We start from the raw sequence: 16,044 nt of genomic DNA on the forward strand, positions 1-16,044 counted from the left end.
CTTTTGCCCTGGGAATTGGGAAGTTGCTAGCAGCCTGCAGGCTGTCTCCAATTGCTGATGGAAGGGTCAGCTGAATCTGTCCTGATTGCCCAAGCCTTGGGAGTGTGTTTCCTGAGGAGCTTGGCTCATGAGACATAAACTATAAGGGTGACTAAAATAACCAGATAATCTGCAGTATTCCAAATTTATAATGTTCTATATCAAAGAATAAGGTAAACGGGGTGTGTAGGGGAGGGGTGAGTAAAAAGGTACAAGATAAAATGAACCACAAAATTGTCGCCCAACTGGCCTAAACGTAGACATCTAGAATAAACATTGTGGAGAGGATGGATCTTTACAGTAATTCAGATGAAGACAAAAACTATTGGAAATCACCCAATTTATTGAGAGGTGATAGCTTCATAGAACCCAGCCAATGGGAAAAATGGAAATGGACTGTCTCCAAGTCAATTCTGACTTATGGCGACCCTATGAATAGGGTTTTCATGGTCAGCGGTATTCAGAGGAGGTTTACCATTGCCTTCCTCTGAGGCTGAGAGGCAGTGACTGGCCCAAGGTCACCCAGGGAGCTTCATGGCTGGTTGGGGATTCAAATCCTGGTCTCCCAGGTCATAGTCCAACACCAACCACTACACCACATTGGCTCTCCCTACTACACTAGGATTTTATATAACCAGGCTCTTTTTGTGACAGTACTCACTGGTACAGAGTACTGGCACCTCTTTTCTAACTGCCTATGGCAGACATTTTGTGCCGTGACCTACGGCACTTTTATGAAGATATATGTACCGGCACTTCATTTTTTACCAAAACAAGAACTGCATATAGCCAATCTTATATTTTGGTTAAATTAACAGGGAAGAACCAGTGGCCATTGTGAAGCATCCTCAGGGAGGTTTGTTTTTTTTAAATCCACCTTCTTTTTAAAGGGAATTAAAATTTAGTAAGAAAATCATCCTTGTTATTTCTCTCTTTATCTTCCCCCCCCACACAGAGAGAGAGTTGAGTGTTGCTCTCTTTTGTCCTTTATCAAGCCTTGCAGAGTTGTTTATAGCTGTGTATCGCACACGCATGCACACACACACAGATAGTTTTCCCAAGGGTGCAGAAAAACTCTAACGTTTTATTTGTTGAAACTGTAAATTCTCAGATATCTTTATTGCATATGAACATTTTTTTAACTGCAATGAAAATGTGAGTTCTCTGGAAAAGATATATTCAAATTCTTTTTGATGGGGAAAAATGCTACCACCTTCAAACAATGCTGTGTCTACCTCTGTCTTATATCTTGTTCTTGAATCCCAAAGGAACCTCCAGAACAGCTTACAACATCTAAAAATATGAGAGATAATGGTCTTTCTAAATCTCTCTCTGATGCCTAAATATTGTGCTCCAATATGAGTGCAAGGATTTTGATATGGGCAAAGAACAAAGAATATTACCAAAAAAAATCCAAGGGCACAGCAGAAGGAATGAAGGATGGAAGCCAGCTGAGCTTCTCAGTTATTTGAGCAGCTGAAAAACTTTTGCCACCTCCTTGGCTGTTATTGCTGTAGGCAGGCACATGAGGGTTGGCTTATTGGAATGTACAGTAGAACCTAAGTATGTTCAGCTCAGATAAGTAAAGTGGGATATATCCTAAGGTTTGAATAAAATGTATAAAAGATGTACACACATCATGGCTATTTCACTACAGATATGAAACCCCGATTAACTCAGAGCAGCCTAGTGGTCAAGAAAACTGTATCTGATATTTGAGCAGATATTCTATTGTATCTGAAAAGTGAAATTGGTCACAAGAATAAATACAGAAGGTCCTCTCATGCTAATACAACATAAGCAGTAGGGAAAGCTAGCCTCTGAATGTAAAGATAATGTAAGACTCCCTTCCCCCACACACACTCAAAAAAAGGATTAATTTTCCAGCAAAAATATACAGCTTATTCCTCAAATTTGCCTTTGTACCATAGTATTAGGAGGTAATAAAGGGAAATCTTGTCTCTTTAGCCTTTCAGATGTTTTTGAGAATGTCAACAAACATGTAGGAAAGAGCGATCTAGTGGATGCATACTATGGACAAAGCCTAAGGGCTAAACTAGCAGGATGGCAGGAAAGTCTCCATCATTTCTGAATTGGGACCACAGCATTGGGGGGGATAAGTAGTTTCTGCCTTACTGATTTCCTAATCCAAATCACTCCTCAAGTTGCTATTTTTCCCCAGGGCATAACATATAGGAACATATAAGTTATCCATAATGCACTTGTATGCTTTGCCCTATGGGCCATTTAGCAGCACTTGTGGGGGGAAGTAATTTGGGCCAGGAAAACAACATGGAGAAAAGGCCCTTTGCTCAGCTCCATGGCCCCAAGAAAATCAGGGGGTCCAGCAGCTGCATTAAGTTCACTGAAAAAACCTTCAGGAGTTCTGATTCCAGATCTCCAGCCATCAGATCTATCTAGTTTCACCTTATGGCTCCGAGATAAACTTAGCAGTCAATAGATTTACCTTGCTAAATAGCAAATCAGAGGGTAGAAAGAGATTTTTCATATTTGAAGTTAAATATTCAGCGGGGAACCCAAGGAACTGGTGGTTGTGAATTCATAAATGGTCTAGAGTCATGGGAGAGCAGTAAGGTAGTCGAGTTTGGAGATAACATGACATCAAAATATTTAAGATTGTGAAAACCCAAGCAAACTGAATGGGCATCAAAATGACAACTGATAGACAATGGAAGTATGTGCAAAGTGATTCACATTGGGCCAAAAATCCTAATGTCACATATACACTGATCAAATCTGAGTGGTAGTGAAAATACAAATTCAAAGTACTGGAAGGTACATCAAAAGGTACTGGAAAAAGCAACCAAAATAACCAATAGGTTGAAACATTTTTCTGAGGGCTAGTTTTTCTTTTTTTAAAAGTACAGATAAAGAGGACGTGCAGTCACTTATATAGTTATGGGTGGTGTAAACAGAATGGAAAGTGATAGTCCTGCTGAATTTGTCCAAAGGACTATCTAGTCCATAGGGATGGGGGAGAAATTTGATTCAGTTTGCATTTAAAGCCGAATCTTCACACTTTCCAAAACAATGTGGCTACTGAAACACATCCACCCTTCAAAATAGTACTTATCCCAATTTGTTTACAAAAATGCATATATTAGGGGAAAGTGTGCATTAAATGAATATATTAGTGAAAATAACATACAAAAACGTATTGTATTAGGAGAAATAGCTTGCAAAAATGTATACATTGGCCAAAACTGCATACAAAAATGTGTTTATTAGGAGAAATTCACACTAAAATGCTAAAGAATTTTAATGAGGATTTTTTAAAAACAAACAAACAAACAGATTGCTTCAGAAATGTGGAAAACTGAATTTTAGATTGGAAAAATGAGAAAATGAGAGAACCAGAACTGACAGATTTTCCCATCCCTACTAGTGCAGTATCTCTCACTGGCTAACCAGTTGCCTATGGAGCAGGTTAGCCCTCTCCAAATGGTATTTCCCAGCACTGAGATGCAGGTTGCCTCTGATGAGAAGTGGCTTACTGGAGAAGGAGAGGGAGTAACATCTTCTCAGAGCAGCGGTGCTGCACCTGGGGTGGGGTGGAGGTGAGGTGCCACAGCAAAGTTCAGAGAGCTCTGGGTTGGCAGTGGGGACAGTACTGTTGCCACTGAGAGGACACCACTGCCTCCACCATCATGTCACAATATGTTGCCTCTGATCCTGGTAGCAGTATATAGTTATAATGACTATAGCTACTGATGCCCTTATTCTCCCTAATTTTTTCTAATCCCCTTTTAGAGCCATCTAATTTAGTGGTCATCACATTGTTGTGGAAACGAATCCCATACTGTAACTATGTGGTATCTCCTAATGAAATTGGCATTAAATTTAGAACTGACATTCTTATAAACGAAGCTGACAAATTTAGGAATTGAGTTTCCCAGTTCAGAAATTTTAGACTCATTCTGAACAGAGCCAAAACAACTCTGAAGTTCAGGTCTAGTTCATAATGAGTTCTGTCCTGTCAGCAGCCAGCCCTCCCCAGTTCTCTCCCTTCAGAAGGGCATGTTTACTGAGGAAGGAGTGAGGAACTGGCAAGGAGAATTGGAGTTGAGTTTTCTCAGGTTTGTTATTTCCAAGCTTTTTCAGATAACCTTTGGAAAAAAACTGAATTTTCCCAAGGCTTATTTTGGAAAGCTCAGAAAAAATAGCTAACTTGAGATGAGCCATTGCCCATCTCTAATTTGTGCTCTTAAAATTAATTATTAGAGCTTTCAACAGATTATTTATTTATTAGCTAACACAGTTTGATACAATTATGAATCACATTTTCAGAAATTAACATACTACCAAAACCATTTTAAAAACTGAAAACAAATTTGAAGTAAAAATAATAAAGTGAAAATATTGTTTGGGGGATTGAATATAAATTGGTGTTTAACTTGTGTTCTTAAACCAAGATTTTGCTTATGCCAGTTTTGTAGAGTTTAGAAGCACCTGAGCTGGCATAACCTAGAACGACTGTAGTCTAGATAGTGACAGATTCTTTAGACCCTCAGGTCTCCAAAGTTTCTCTTGTTGTCAGCCCCACTGATTAATCAGGACAACTTTGCATCTGCTCTTCTGTTTATATGCAACTCCTATTTATTTTAATTAAGTCAGCACAAGAAACATCTAGATTATGTTTGTTGTGGTGGTACAGTAAGAATCATGGGTATGTTATCCTGCTTTCCAGAACTGTATGGGACATATTAGTGCTTCTGGCAAGTAGTATAGTCATTTTCAGGTTTTTAACTATTTCAAAATACTTGAATTTATAGAAACAGAATGAGTTAGGTGGCCATTGTGGCATGTTTTAAGTTAGATGGGATATTAACTACCAAAACCTGCAGGTGGCAGTAAAAAGCTTTTTTTCTTGCTGCTTAAGAAGTTTGCATTCTCAGTGGAATGCTTGATTCAGTGATTGGAAGTGCTAGTTTTTAGGCAGGAAACTTTCCATGATGTGTCACATCCTTAATTTTTTTCAAAGGTCTTCTTTGGATGATACAAGATGGTCGTTGATGAAAATGAATGCTGATATGGAACAACAAAACCTAGTTAATGCTTACTCTATAGACAAATGTCCCCTTGTGAAATGTGAGCTCTAATGTAAGCAGCTTTTTCATTCAGTTGTTGTTGTTGTTATGTACTTTCAAGTCGATTACAACTTACGACGACCCTATGAATCAGTGATCTCCTGTAGTATCTGTTATAAACCACCCAGTTCAGATCTTGTAAGTTCAGGTCTGTGGTTTCCCTTATGGAGTCAATCCATCTCTTGTTTGGCCTTCCTCTTTTTCTACTCCCTTTTGTTTTTCCCAGCATTACTGTCTATTCTAGTGAATCATGTCTTCTCATGATGTGTCCAAAGTATGATAACCTCACTTTCATCATTTTAGCATCTAGTGATAGTTCTGGTTTAATTTGTTCTAATACCCAGTTATTTGTCTTTTTCACAGTCCATGGTATGCGCAAAGCTCTCCTCCAGCACCACATTTCAAATGAGTTATTTTTTCTCTTATCACCTTTTTTCACTGTCTAACTTTCACATCCATACATAGAGATCTGGAATATCATGGTCTGAATGATCCTGACATCGGTGTTCAGTGATACATCTTTGCATTTGAGGACCTTTTCTAATTCTCTCATAGCTGCCCTCCCTAGTCCTAACCTCCTTCTGATTTCTTGTCTATTGTCTCCCTTTTGGTTAATGACTGTGCCAAGGTATTGATAATCCTTGACAAGTTCACTGACTTCATTGTCAACTTTAAAGTTACATAAATTTTCTGTTGTCATTACTTTAGTCTTCTTGACGTTCAGCTGTAGTCCTGCTTTTGTGCTTTCCTCTTTAACTTTCATCAGCATTCGTTTCAAATCATTACTGGTTTCTGCTAAGAGTATGGTATCATCTGCATATCTTAAATTATTGATATTTCCTGGATGGGGTTACACTCCCCCTAAAGGAGCAGGTTCGTAGTCTGGGAGTCGTTTTAGACTCTTCCCTCTCACTCGAGGCTCATGTAGCCTCGGTGGTCCAGAATGCGTTCTACCAACTTCGGTTGGTAGCCCAACTACGTCCCTATCTGAGTAAGGAAGACCTCACATCAGTGGTACATGCTCTGGTAACCTCGTGTCTGGACTACTGCAACGCGCTTTACGTAGGGCTACCTTTGAAGACGGTTCGGAAGCTACAGCTAGTGCAAAATGCGGCGGCCAGACTGCTAACAAGAACCAAGCGGTCTGAGCATATAACACCTGTTCTGGCTCGCCTGCACTGGCTTCCCATATGCTTCCGGGCAGGATTCAAAGTGTTGGTACTAACCTATAAAGCCTTATACGGCGCGGGACCACGATATCTGTCGGAACGCCTCTACCGATATGAACCCGCCCGTTCACTATGGTCTACTACGAAGGTCCTCCTCTGGGTCCCAACCGCCTGGAGGGCGGTGACAAGATCTAGGGCCTTCTCAGTGGTGGCCCCCAAACTATGGAATAGTCTCCCCGAGGAGGTGCGCTTGGCGCCGACACTATCATCTTTTCGGCGCCAAGTTAAAACCTTCCTGTTCTCTGAGGCATTTTAATTTAAGTTAATTTAATTTTAAATTGTTGTAATCTGAGTTCAGTTTGTACAGTTTTTATATACTTTGTTTTATGAGATTGTATAATTTTATTGTATTTTTTGATGTTCACCGCCCAGAGAGCTATTGCTAGTCGGGCGGTATATAAGTTTAATTAATAATAATAATAATATTTCTCCCTCCAATTTTCACACCTCCTTCATCTTGGTCCAATCCCGCTTTCCATATATGTTCTGCGTATAGATTAAACAAATAGGGTGATAAGATACATCCCTGTCTCACAACCTTTCCGATGGGCAACCAATCAGTTTCTCCCTATTCTGTCCTTACAGTAGCCTCTTGTCCAGAGTACCCCCTCATCAATATCTTGCTCATCTTCCAGGACTAAACTTGGAAATACCAACACTTAAATTAAGCATCTATGTTCATTTAGGGTGTGATTCTTAAACTGTAATGCCCCACTGCTTTGAAAAGGTTACTAGATATCAAGGAAAACTTTGTCATTTAAGAAAAATATTATTCTGCAATCTTCTCTAAAGCATATGGGAGAATGAAATAATACGATGCAATGCAGGCCTGCTGCCTGAATTTGCTTGATTTTGTCTTTCTTCCCATCATTTTTGGGTTACCTGTTAGACTGTAAGCCTGTAAGCCTGTAGGCAGGGATGTGTTTTAATCTTTACAGCACTAAGCTTATTTTAGGCACTGTATAAATGATAAATACTAGGCAATAACTGTTGCCACATCAGCAGCTTTGAAGAGACTTTTCTTCCCCCTCTGGAACAGGTTTTTGGGGTGTGGAAGACTCCAAGAGAGAGGAGTAGAAGGGAAAGTGCTATTGCGCAAGTGGAAGCCCATTGCGTGAGCAGGCTAACATTGTTGAATGTCAACCAATAATAATTACACACATCTGGAGAACAGCCATTGAAAATCACAGAACAGACTGATTGCATCCCACTGGAAATCAAGAAGTGGTTTTTCTTACCTAAATCTTTTCACTCACAGTAGAAGATTCTTCTGCCATTTGCTTTCTTGTACATAAAAATTCTGTCAATATTAAGGCTGAGCAAGTGTTGTCTTTGATGGGGTAAAATGAAAGCATAACTTGAACCTGTGTGTATTTTATTATTTTCCTGCTTATAGCTATACTTAATACTGTGCAGATTATGCTGTGGTACCTGGAGTTTTCTATTAGAATATTGTTTGTTGTCAGTTTTTATCTGGGTATTTATTTGTTTGGCCTAGTGTTTTATGTAGGAGATGTTGACCAAAACAGCTATTTTATATAATTTTCATTCTTCCAAAAGAGATTTCCTTTTCTAAGCAAGTGACACAGCCAGGTAATATAACATGATACTAAAAAGATTAAGATTATTGTGCAAGTATATGCATAATGAAAAGGTACAGTCAAGGGCAATTACTTGTTTAATATGAGAAAAGGTTGAATACTTTGTTACAACAGGAGTTTGTATGGGACTCTTTCATAACAGCTGAAGTTATTCAGAGCCAACATTTTTTTATTTCTCTTGCTATCCAGTTGAGCAAGAGTATGAAGTATAGGAAAAAGCAAAAATAAACATCCTGAATGTAGTCTCTGTGAAGAGAGTTTTTCTACCTTTTGTACTTGCTGCAGTTTCCAAAGGGACATATTGTCCCTTAGAGGTGCTTACCTTGGCTCTTTTCCATAGTTTATCTCCCTGATTTCTAAAATGTATAGTTAGAAATAGTTGATAGAAGACTACCAGATATTTATTCCTGTATCAGCAGCCATTATTATTGTGTCTTGATTCTTCCCACTTCCTCTTTGTCTCAAGGACCTGGAGTTATAATAGAGTTAAAATAGACACCAATATTCCCATCTGTTTGTTTACTTCATGTAAGTTTGGCAGAAGGTATGATGCTTGCGTTGCAACTTACATAAAACTGTAAGATGTGGCTAATACCTTGGGAGAAGCACGTCTCAGATGACTTAATAAAACTATGAGTGACCTAACCTGTAGTCCCGTAGACCTTTCTATTCAACCCATGTAGATTAGCTTCCATCATAGCAAAGAAAAACATGCTTGTTAATGTTAATGGAAATGTTGTTTCATATGGTAATTGCAACATTTGGCACTTCCAATTCTCCAGCACATGGTGAGATGACATTTCTTTGCTGCCGTAATTTGCTATTTAAGGTTTGGCTAAAGGGAAAGTTTAGCCACTAACTAAAAATGGCTTACATGGCTGTGGTCATGTGGGGAGCCAGACATCTGTAGGGTCCACCCATGCAATGAGTCAAGTCTTCCCATACCACCATTGTGGAGAGGGCCATAACTCACTGTAGAGCATCTGCTTTGCATGCAGAAGGTCCCAGGTTCAATCCCTGGCATCTCCAGGTAGGACTGGGAGCAACCCCTATCTGAAACCCTGGAGAGCTTCTGTCAGTCAGTATAGACAGTACTGAGCTAGACAGACCTATGGTCTGACTTAGTATAAGGCAGCGTCCTATGATCTTAGTTCTCTGTGGTTGTGGGGGTGTGGTAAAATCAACTCTCATAACATGGGAGTCTCCCTTATACAGAGTCAGACCACTGGTCTGTCTAGTCCATACTGACTAGCAGCAGCTCGCTAGGATTTCAGGAGGGTTCTTTCCCAGCCCTTTCCTGGAGATGCCAGAGATTGAACCTGGGATGATCTTCATGCAAAGCAGATGTTTTTCCACTGAGCTATGGCCCTTCCCTAGCCAGAGTTTACAGACCACTAATGGCTACAGCCATTGTGCTGGACTTCTTAAAAGCAATTGCCAAGTAATAAGAGGTCATCTACTTTCATAGAAAGGCTGTGACAAACAGATAAGCGGCAATGGATTAGCTTCAATATGTGCCCTGCCTGTGGTTCAGCTGAATGAATTTGACAGGGTGCACTGCAGAGCATACATTTTTAATACAAGTAATCCGTTCAGAATAGTAGATTTGTGAACTTTAGGTTGTAAAGATTGATCTGTGGCAGACAGTGTTGTGGAAGAAATCAAATTCAAGTGATAAAATTAGAAAACTCAGACTGTCTGCTGCATTCTTGTTTAACAGAATCTTTGAGGTATTTCCACAATATGTTAAACATGACTACTTGTGGCGTATTGCCTTCTGATTGTCCTGATCCAAAGTAATGGTAGTTCTTATACTCCCAACTTCTCCTTGGTTTTTCAACCATTTTGTTGTGGTATTCTTTAAATCAAGGCAGGGAACCTCCTGCTTGTGGGCCAAAGTTTTTACTATTTAAACTTCAAATATAAATATAAAAGCTTCAAAGACACATTTAAGCAAATTCCAGTGAATTCACATGACATTTATAACTGCAAAGTTGCATCCAAAACACCGCTGAGGCCACTGCCTGTTTACGTTCTACATTAGTAATAGCTTCAGATACTTCTAAATGGAAAAACTTACTAAAATAAGACCAATTAGCAACAGTAATGCAGTACTCTTTCACAAATGAAATCTTGTTTGGCTTAGTCAGAGCTGTGAATCTTTTTATTAAACTCAACCTGTTCAATCTGTTGGTATAATTTATTTTCAAGAATGATATGCCCACTATTATGTTCTGCCTAAAACTGCCTAATTGAGACTCCATAAATTATTTGGAGGGGTGGGATTACAATACATGGCTGGTGGGCTGTATTAGACTTGGTGGGTTTATTTATTTTAAAGATTTAAACCTGGCCTTTGAAGATGACACCAATCTGGGTAGGGCAGCAAATACCTCTAAGGACAGGGGCCTAGTAAGTACATCACACTAAGCCAACCCGTACTTTGTGCAAATGCACAGGCTCGCAGAGAGGAGCTTGTGGCTGTTTTGCTCCTCCTCGGTTGTTTGGTCATGGTTTATAGCTCATGGTTTGTCCAGGATTACTAAACCACAATCCTAGTTTCAGGAGAGACTCTTAAGACGAGCTATGGCTTAGCTCAGCAAGGCACAGCAACAAAATGACCAGGGAGCAGCAAAGCATGCAGAATCTCCTTTCCTGGAGTCCTCACACTTGTGCATTTGCACTAAGCCATGGTTTGACTTAGTGTGATGTGAGACCCAGGATAGAAACAGGATTCAAGATGATCTTCACAGGATGGAGAACAGGGCCAAAACTAACAACATGAATTTCAGCAGAGATAAATGTAGCATTCTGCATTTAGGAAAAAAGAATTTGAAGGCATCAACACAGGATGGGTAACACCTGACTTGAGAACAGCAGTAGTATAGTGGCATATTTAGAGGTGCAGGGTCCCTCCATGATAGTCACAGCCACACCCCTCCACCCCTTTTTGCTGCTGCATTGAGAATGGGATCCTTGTTAATGCCTTCTCCCACAAGAACAAATGTCCGTAGGGGCCAATAAGCATGAAAGTGGAGAATGTTAGTTACTGAAAATAGCCCTCTCAGTGACTGACTTACCTCCTTTCACTCTGATTGGCTCCAATCAGCAGGAAAGGAGAAGGAAACATGTTGAAAACTCTTCTCAGTGGCTTACACACTTCCCTTTCACGCTGATTACGCAGGATGCTGGAGACAAAAGGACCCTGCTGGAACCCTGCTTCCAGAAAAGTAAGATGTCTAAGAACCCTTGAGTCCCCGGACAACTACACCCCCGGAGAGCAGTACATGTGAAAAGGAACTAGGGGTTTTAGAAGTCCACAAACTAAACATGAGTCAACAGCATGATGCAGCAACCAAAAAGGCTAATGCAATTCTAAATTGATTAACAAAGGTATGGTGTCCAGACAGCGGCATGACTAGCGGGAGTGTGGGGTGTGTGCGGACCTCTGGCGTGCGCCCTCCCAGGGCATGGACGGGGGTGGCTGTTGTTGCACGTGTGTGCGCGCGCACGCACTCACCACTCGTTCCAGGCTGGTGGTGGAAGGCCCGTTCCGGCTTCACTGCCAGCGAGCGGGCACCTGCTGTCGGTCTCGCCCGCCTGCCGAGGAGGAGGAGTTGGCTGCACCGACCTGGAGTGCTTCTCGGCTCCTTTGCCAGCCAACGGCGTGGGGCGGCTCTGGGTGTCACCCCCCTCAGGGTGTCACCCGGGTGCAGTCCGCACCCTCCGCACCCCGGTTGTGAAGCCCCTGTGTCCAGATCATAAGAAATGGTATCATAGTTGTTATTAGGAGTACTGCTTCCTGGTTGAGCAGCACAGTTTAACAAACTGGAATGTGTCAAGGGGCAGGGCAGCAAAGTTGGTGAGGGACCTGGAGAACAGACAATTAAGAGGCAATAGGCCAAATATTTGAAGGGCTATTCCACAGATGATGGAACAAATTTGTTTTCAGTTGCTACAGGGGGTAGAATTTGAAAAAATGGGTTCATATTACAAGTAAAAGGAGTAAAAGGCAGAACTTCCTGACAGTATGGGCTGTTCAACAGTGGAGCAGACTGCCTCAGAAAGTGGTAGATTCTCATTCTAGAGGTTTTTAAGCAAAATCTGGATGGTCATCTACCAGGGGTGCTGTAGCAGTGGATTTTCCTGCATCAGCAAAGAAAGGGATAGACTTGATGAACTTTGAGGTTCTATAATCACCAAAGCAGCTTACAATGCATTAAAACAATCTATCCAGAACGCTTGTGCTTCTGGTTGGTGGCAGAGGCAACTCAAACAGAGTTGTTTCTGGCAGAAGGGGGCATAAGTTCCCCATTTGTTCTCTGGACTGGATGATGGATTGCCATGGAGTTCTTCCTAGTGGTTATTGCTCCTTTGGCCAGAGCACCCTTTTCCTAATTTTTGCATACTAAGAAATTTTGAAGGTCTGCTTTCAAGGGACTGGAGGCAACAGCTATAGAACTGCAACATCAAAGATGAAGAGGTAATCATAGAATCATAGAATCATAGAGTTGGAAGGGGCCTTGTAGGCCATCGAGTCCAACCCCCTGCTCACAGCAGGAAATCCACAGCTAGAGTATCTCCCGCAGATAGCTGTCCAGCCTCTGCTTGAAGACATCCAGTGAAGGGGATCCCACCACCTCCCTAGGCAGTTGGTTCCATTGACGAACCGCCCTTACTGTCAGGAAGTTCCTTCTAATATCCAATCTGAATCTACGCTCCTGCAACTTAAAACCATTAGACCTAGTCCTACCCTCTGGGGCAGCAGAGAACAAATCTGTACCCTCCTCTATGTGACAGCCCTTCAGGTACTTAAAGAGTGCAATCATGTCACCCCTCAGCCTTCTCTTCACCAGACTGAACATGCCAAGTTCCTTCAACCTTTCCTCATAAGACTTGTTCTCCATACCGGCTATCATCCTCATCGCCCTCTTCTGAACCCGCTCTAACTTGTCTATATCTTTCTTAAAATGAGGCGCCCAGAACTGAACGCAGTATTCCAGATGAGGCCTGACCAATGCAGAATATAGTGGGAGTATTACTTCCCTCGACCTGGAAACTATAGCTCTGTTTATGCAGCCCAAAACCGTGTTTGCCTTTTTTGCCGCAGCATCACACTGCTGGGTCATGTTCAACTTGCGATCCACTACAATTCCAAGGTCCTTCTCACACGCACTACTGCTAAGCCGGGTATTTCCCATCCTGTACCCGTGCATTTTGTTTTTGTGGCCTAAATGCAGAATCCTGCATTTGTCTTTATTGAATGTCATTTTATTAATTTCAGCCCAATTTTCTAGTCTATCCAGGTCCCTTTGGATTTTATTCCTGTCTTCCATTGTGTTAGCTATCCCTCCCAGTTTCGTATCATCCGCAAACTTCATAAGGCTTCCCTCTACCCCATCGTCTAAGTCATTGATAAAAATGTTGAAGAGTATCGGCCCCAGGACAGAACCCTGTGGCACTCCACTCGAGACCTCCTTCCAGTCCGAAGCAGAGCCACCGACGACCACTCTTTGAGTACGGTTTTCCAACCAGTTGTGAATCCACCTGACAGTATTTCCATGTAGTCCACATTTGACTAGTTTGCTAATCAAAAGGTCGTGGGGGACTTTGTCAAACGCTTTGCTGAAATCTAGATAGATGACATCTACAGCATTTCCACCATCTACTAAGCTAGTGACCCAATCAAAAAAAAGAGATGAGATTAGTTTGACATGATTGTTTCTTGACAAACCCATGCTGGCTCCTTCTAATCACAGCATTGTCATCTAGATAGTTGCCAATGGACTCTTTTATTATCCGTTCTAATATCTTTCCCGGTATTGAAGTCAGACTGACCGGCCTGTAATTCCCCGGATCTTCTTTTTTACCCTTTTTAAAGAGCAGGACGACGTTTGCCCGTCTCCAATCCTCTAGCACCTCTCCTGTTCTCCAGGATTTCTCAAAGTTGATGGCAAGAGGTTCCGAGAGTACATCTGCTAGTTCCTTCAATACTCTGGGATGCAGTTCATCAGGCCCTGGAGATTTGAACTCATTTAGGTTAACTAGGTATTTCCTGACTATCTCCTTATCAATCTCGAACTGCAGTCCCGACCCCTTACTGAGATTGCTACCGATGCAAGGTTGCACACTGTTCCCTTTTTGGGAGAAAACGGAGGCAAAATAGGTGTTGAGCAGTTCTGCCTTTTCCTCATTATCTGTCAACATTTTGCCATCCTCATTGAGCAGCAGTCCCACCGTTTCCTTGGTCTTTCTCTTGCTTCGAACATATCTGAAAAAACCCTTTTTGTTGTTCTTCGCTTTCCTCGCCAGCCTCAGCTCATTCTGGGTTTTAGCTTTCCTTATGCTATTCCTGCAAGCCCGAGCCGCTCGTCGGTACTCGTCCTTGGTGATGCGTCCTTCCTTCCATTCTTTATACATGCTCTTTTTTACTTTTACCTCCTCCACCAGTCTTCTGTGTAGCCACATTGGCTTTTTCCGATGTCTTCCATTTTTCTTCCTCTTTGGAATTGTTTGCGATTGCGCTTTTTGTAATACGTTCTTCATGAACTCCCACGCGTCTTGGGCTCCTTTTTTCTTTAGTCTGTCTAGCCACGGGATCCTACCCATCATTTCCCTGAGCTTGCTAAAATCGGCTTTCCTGAAATCCAAGGTCCATGTTTGACTATATTCTTCTTTGGCTTTCCCCAGAATGACGAATTCCAGCATTACGTGGTCACTTTCCCCCAAGGTACTGACCGCTTTAATTCCCGTGACCAATTCGTCCGTGTTAGTTAAGATCAGGTCCAGGATTGCCGATCCCCTTGTTCCTTCTTCTACTTTTTGAAAGAGGAAATTATCAGCAGGGCCCATCAGGAATTTGTTGGAGGCTTTGTGCTTCGCAGAGTTTGTCTCCCAGCAGATATCCGGGTAGTTGAAGTCCCCCATCACTACTACTTCTTGCCTCCTTGAGATTTCAGAGATTTGTTTGAGAAAGGCCTTGTCTACCACCTCTCCTTGGCCAGGGGGTCTGTTGTAGACACCTACTACCATGTCGGTTTTATTTGTTTCTCCATTTATTTTTACCCAAATGGTCTCTACTGGACCCCTTTGTTCGGTCTCTTGGATTTCCATAGAGGTGTATTTGTCTTTGACGTATAACGCTACTCCCCCTCCTTTTCTGTTGCTTCTATTCTTTCTGTAGAGTTTATATCCTTGAATGGCTATATTCCAATCATGGGAGTCATCCCACCAAGTTTCTGTTATCCCTATGATGTCATATTTGCCTTGATGCACTAAGACTTCAAGCTCCCCTTGCTTGTTTCCCAAGCTCCGCGCATTGGTATATAGACACCAGAAGTCTCTTTTGTCCTGATTGGATTCCTCCGTTAATATACCGTGAGGTTTGCCGTGTATCCCTTTCTCTCTCCCAGTGTCTGCTGTACCCTTCAAATCATTGCGTTTACAACCCGCTGTCTTTGGATTGGTAGTTAAGCTATCATCTCCTTCAAGAAATGTTTAACAGTCTTTTGCCCATGTTTTTTCCAGCATTTGACTGGTGATCAGGAGAGGTTAATCGGGCACAAGTCAGTGACCTCAAGTAAAAGGAAAATAATCCATAGGTGCTACTAATAATGAAGAGTTAATTAATTACAGAAATATACTTGTTCTTGCAATACTATAGACAATTCTCCAAGGAAGAGTTGATATAATTTGACAGAATCACTAGATTAACATAATAAGCATATTGTGTTATGGATACCTTTGGATTCTTCTTATATCTTGCTTTGAGTCCAGGAAAATGAATAGTGAATACATACATGACATAAGGCTATTGTAGCTTGTGTTCTTGGGGTGATAATTGCTGTGAAATTGCATGGTTCCTGCCTAAGCAGTTGGGCCAAGAAATTGCAAACAGTTCTAAGGTACTGCACGAACACCTATAATTGTACATCCCCACCTGATATAATTAAAAGTAGACACCAATATTTTAGGAGAAAAGAAATTAAATGATTGGACTGCAGGTCCCGGAACAGTCCAATTTGCTAATTATGTCTGGCTTATTCAAGTTTTGGGGAAAAATAATAA

General features: G+C 41.5%; 1 protein-coding gene across 14 annotated transcripts in view; it reads left to right on the forward strand.

The window, feature by feature from the left end:
• Positions 1-16,044, forward strand: part of ADGRV1 (adhesion G protein-coupled receptor V1) — a 432,032-nt gene that overhangs the window by 231,645 nt on the left and 184,343 nt on the right. Inside the window, exon 84 of one of the 14 annotated variants that reach the window (XM_061622204.1) lies at positions 5,042-5,116. The exons of the other annotated variants lie outside the window; for them this stretch is intronic. Within the exon in view, the coding sequence (XP_061478188.1) occupies positions 5,042-5,056 (15 nt within the window). The 3' untranslated portion in view covers positions 5,057-5,116. Of the gene's footprint in view, positions 1-5,041; positions 5,117-16,044 lie in introns of those variants that run through there. 14 annotated transcript variants of the gene reach the window in all.

The sequence above is a fragment of the Rhineura floridana genome, chromosome 1, assembly GCF_030035675.1.
Source record: "Rhineura floridana isolate rRhiFlo1 chromosome 1, rRhiFlo1.hap2, whole genome shotgun sequence".
NCBI lineage: Eukaryota > Metazoa > Chordata > Lepidosauria > Squamata > Rhineuridae > Rhineura > Rhineura floridana.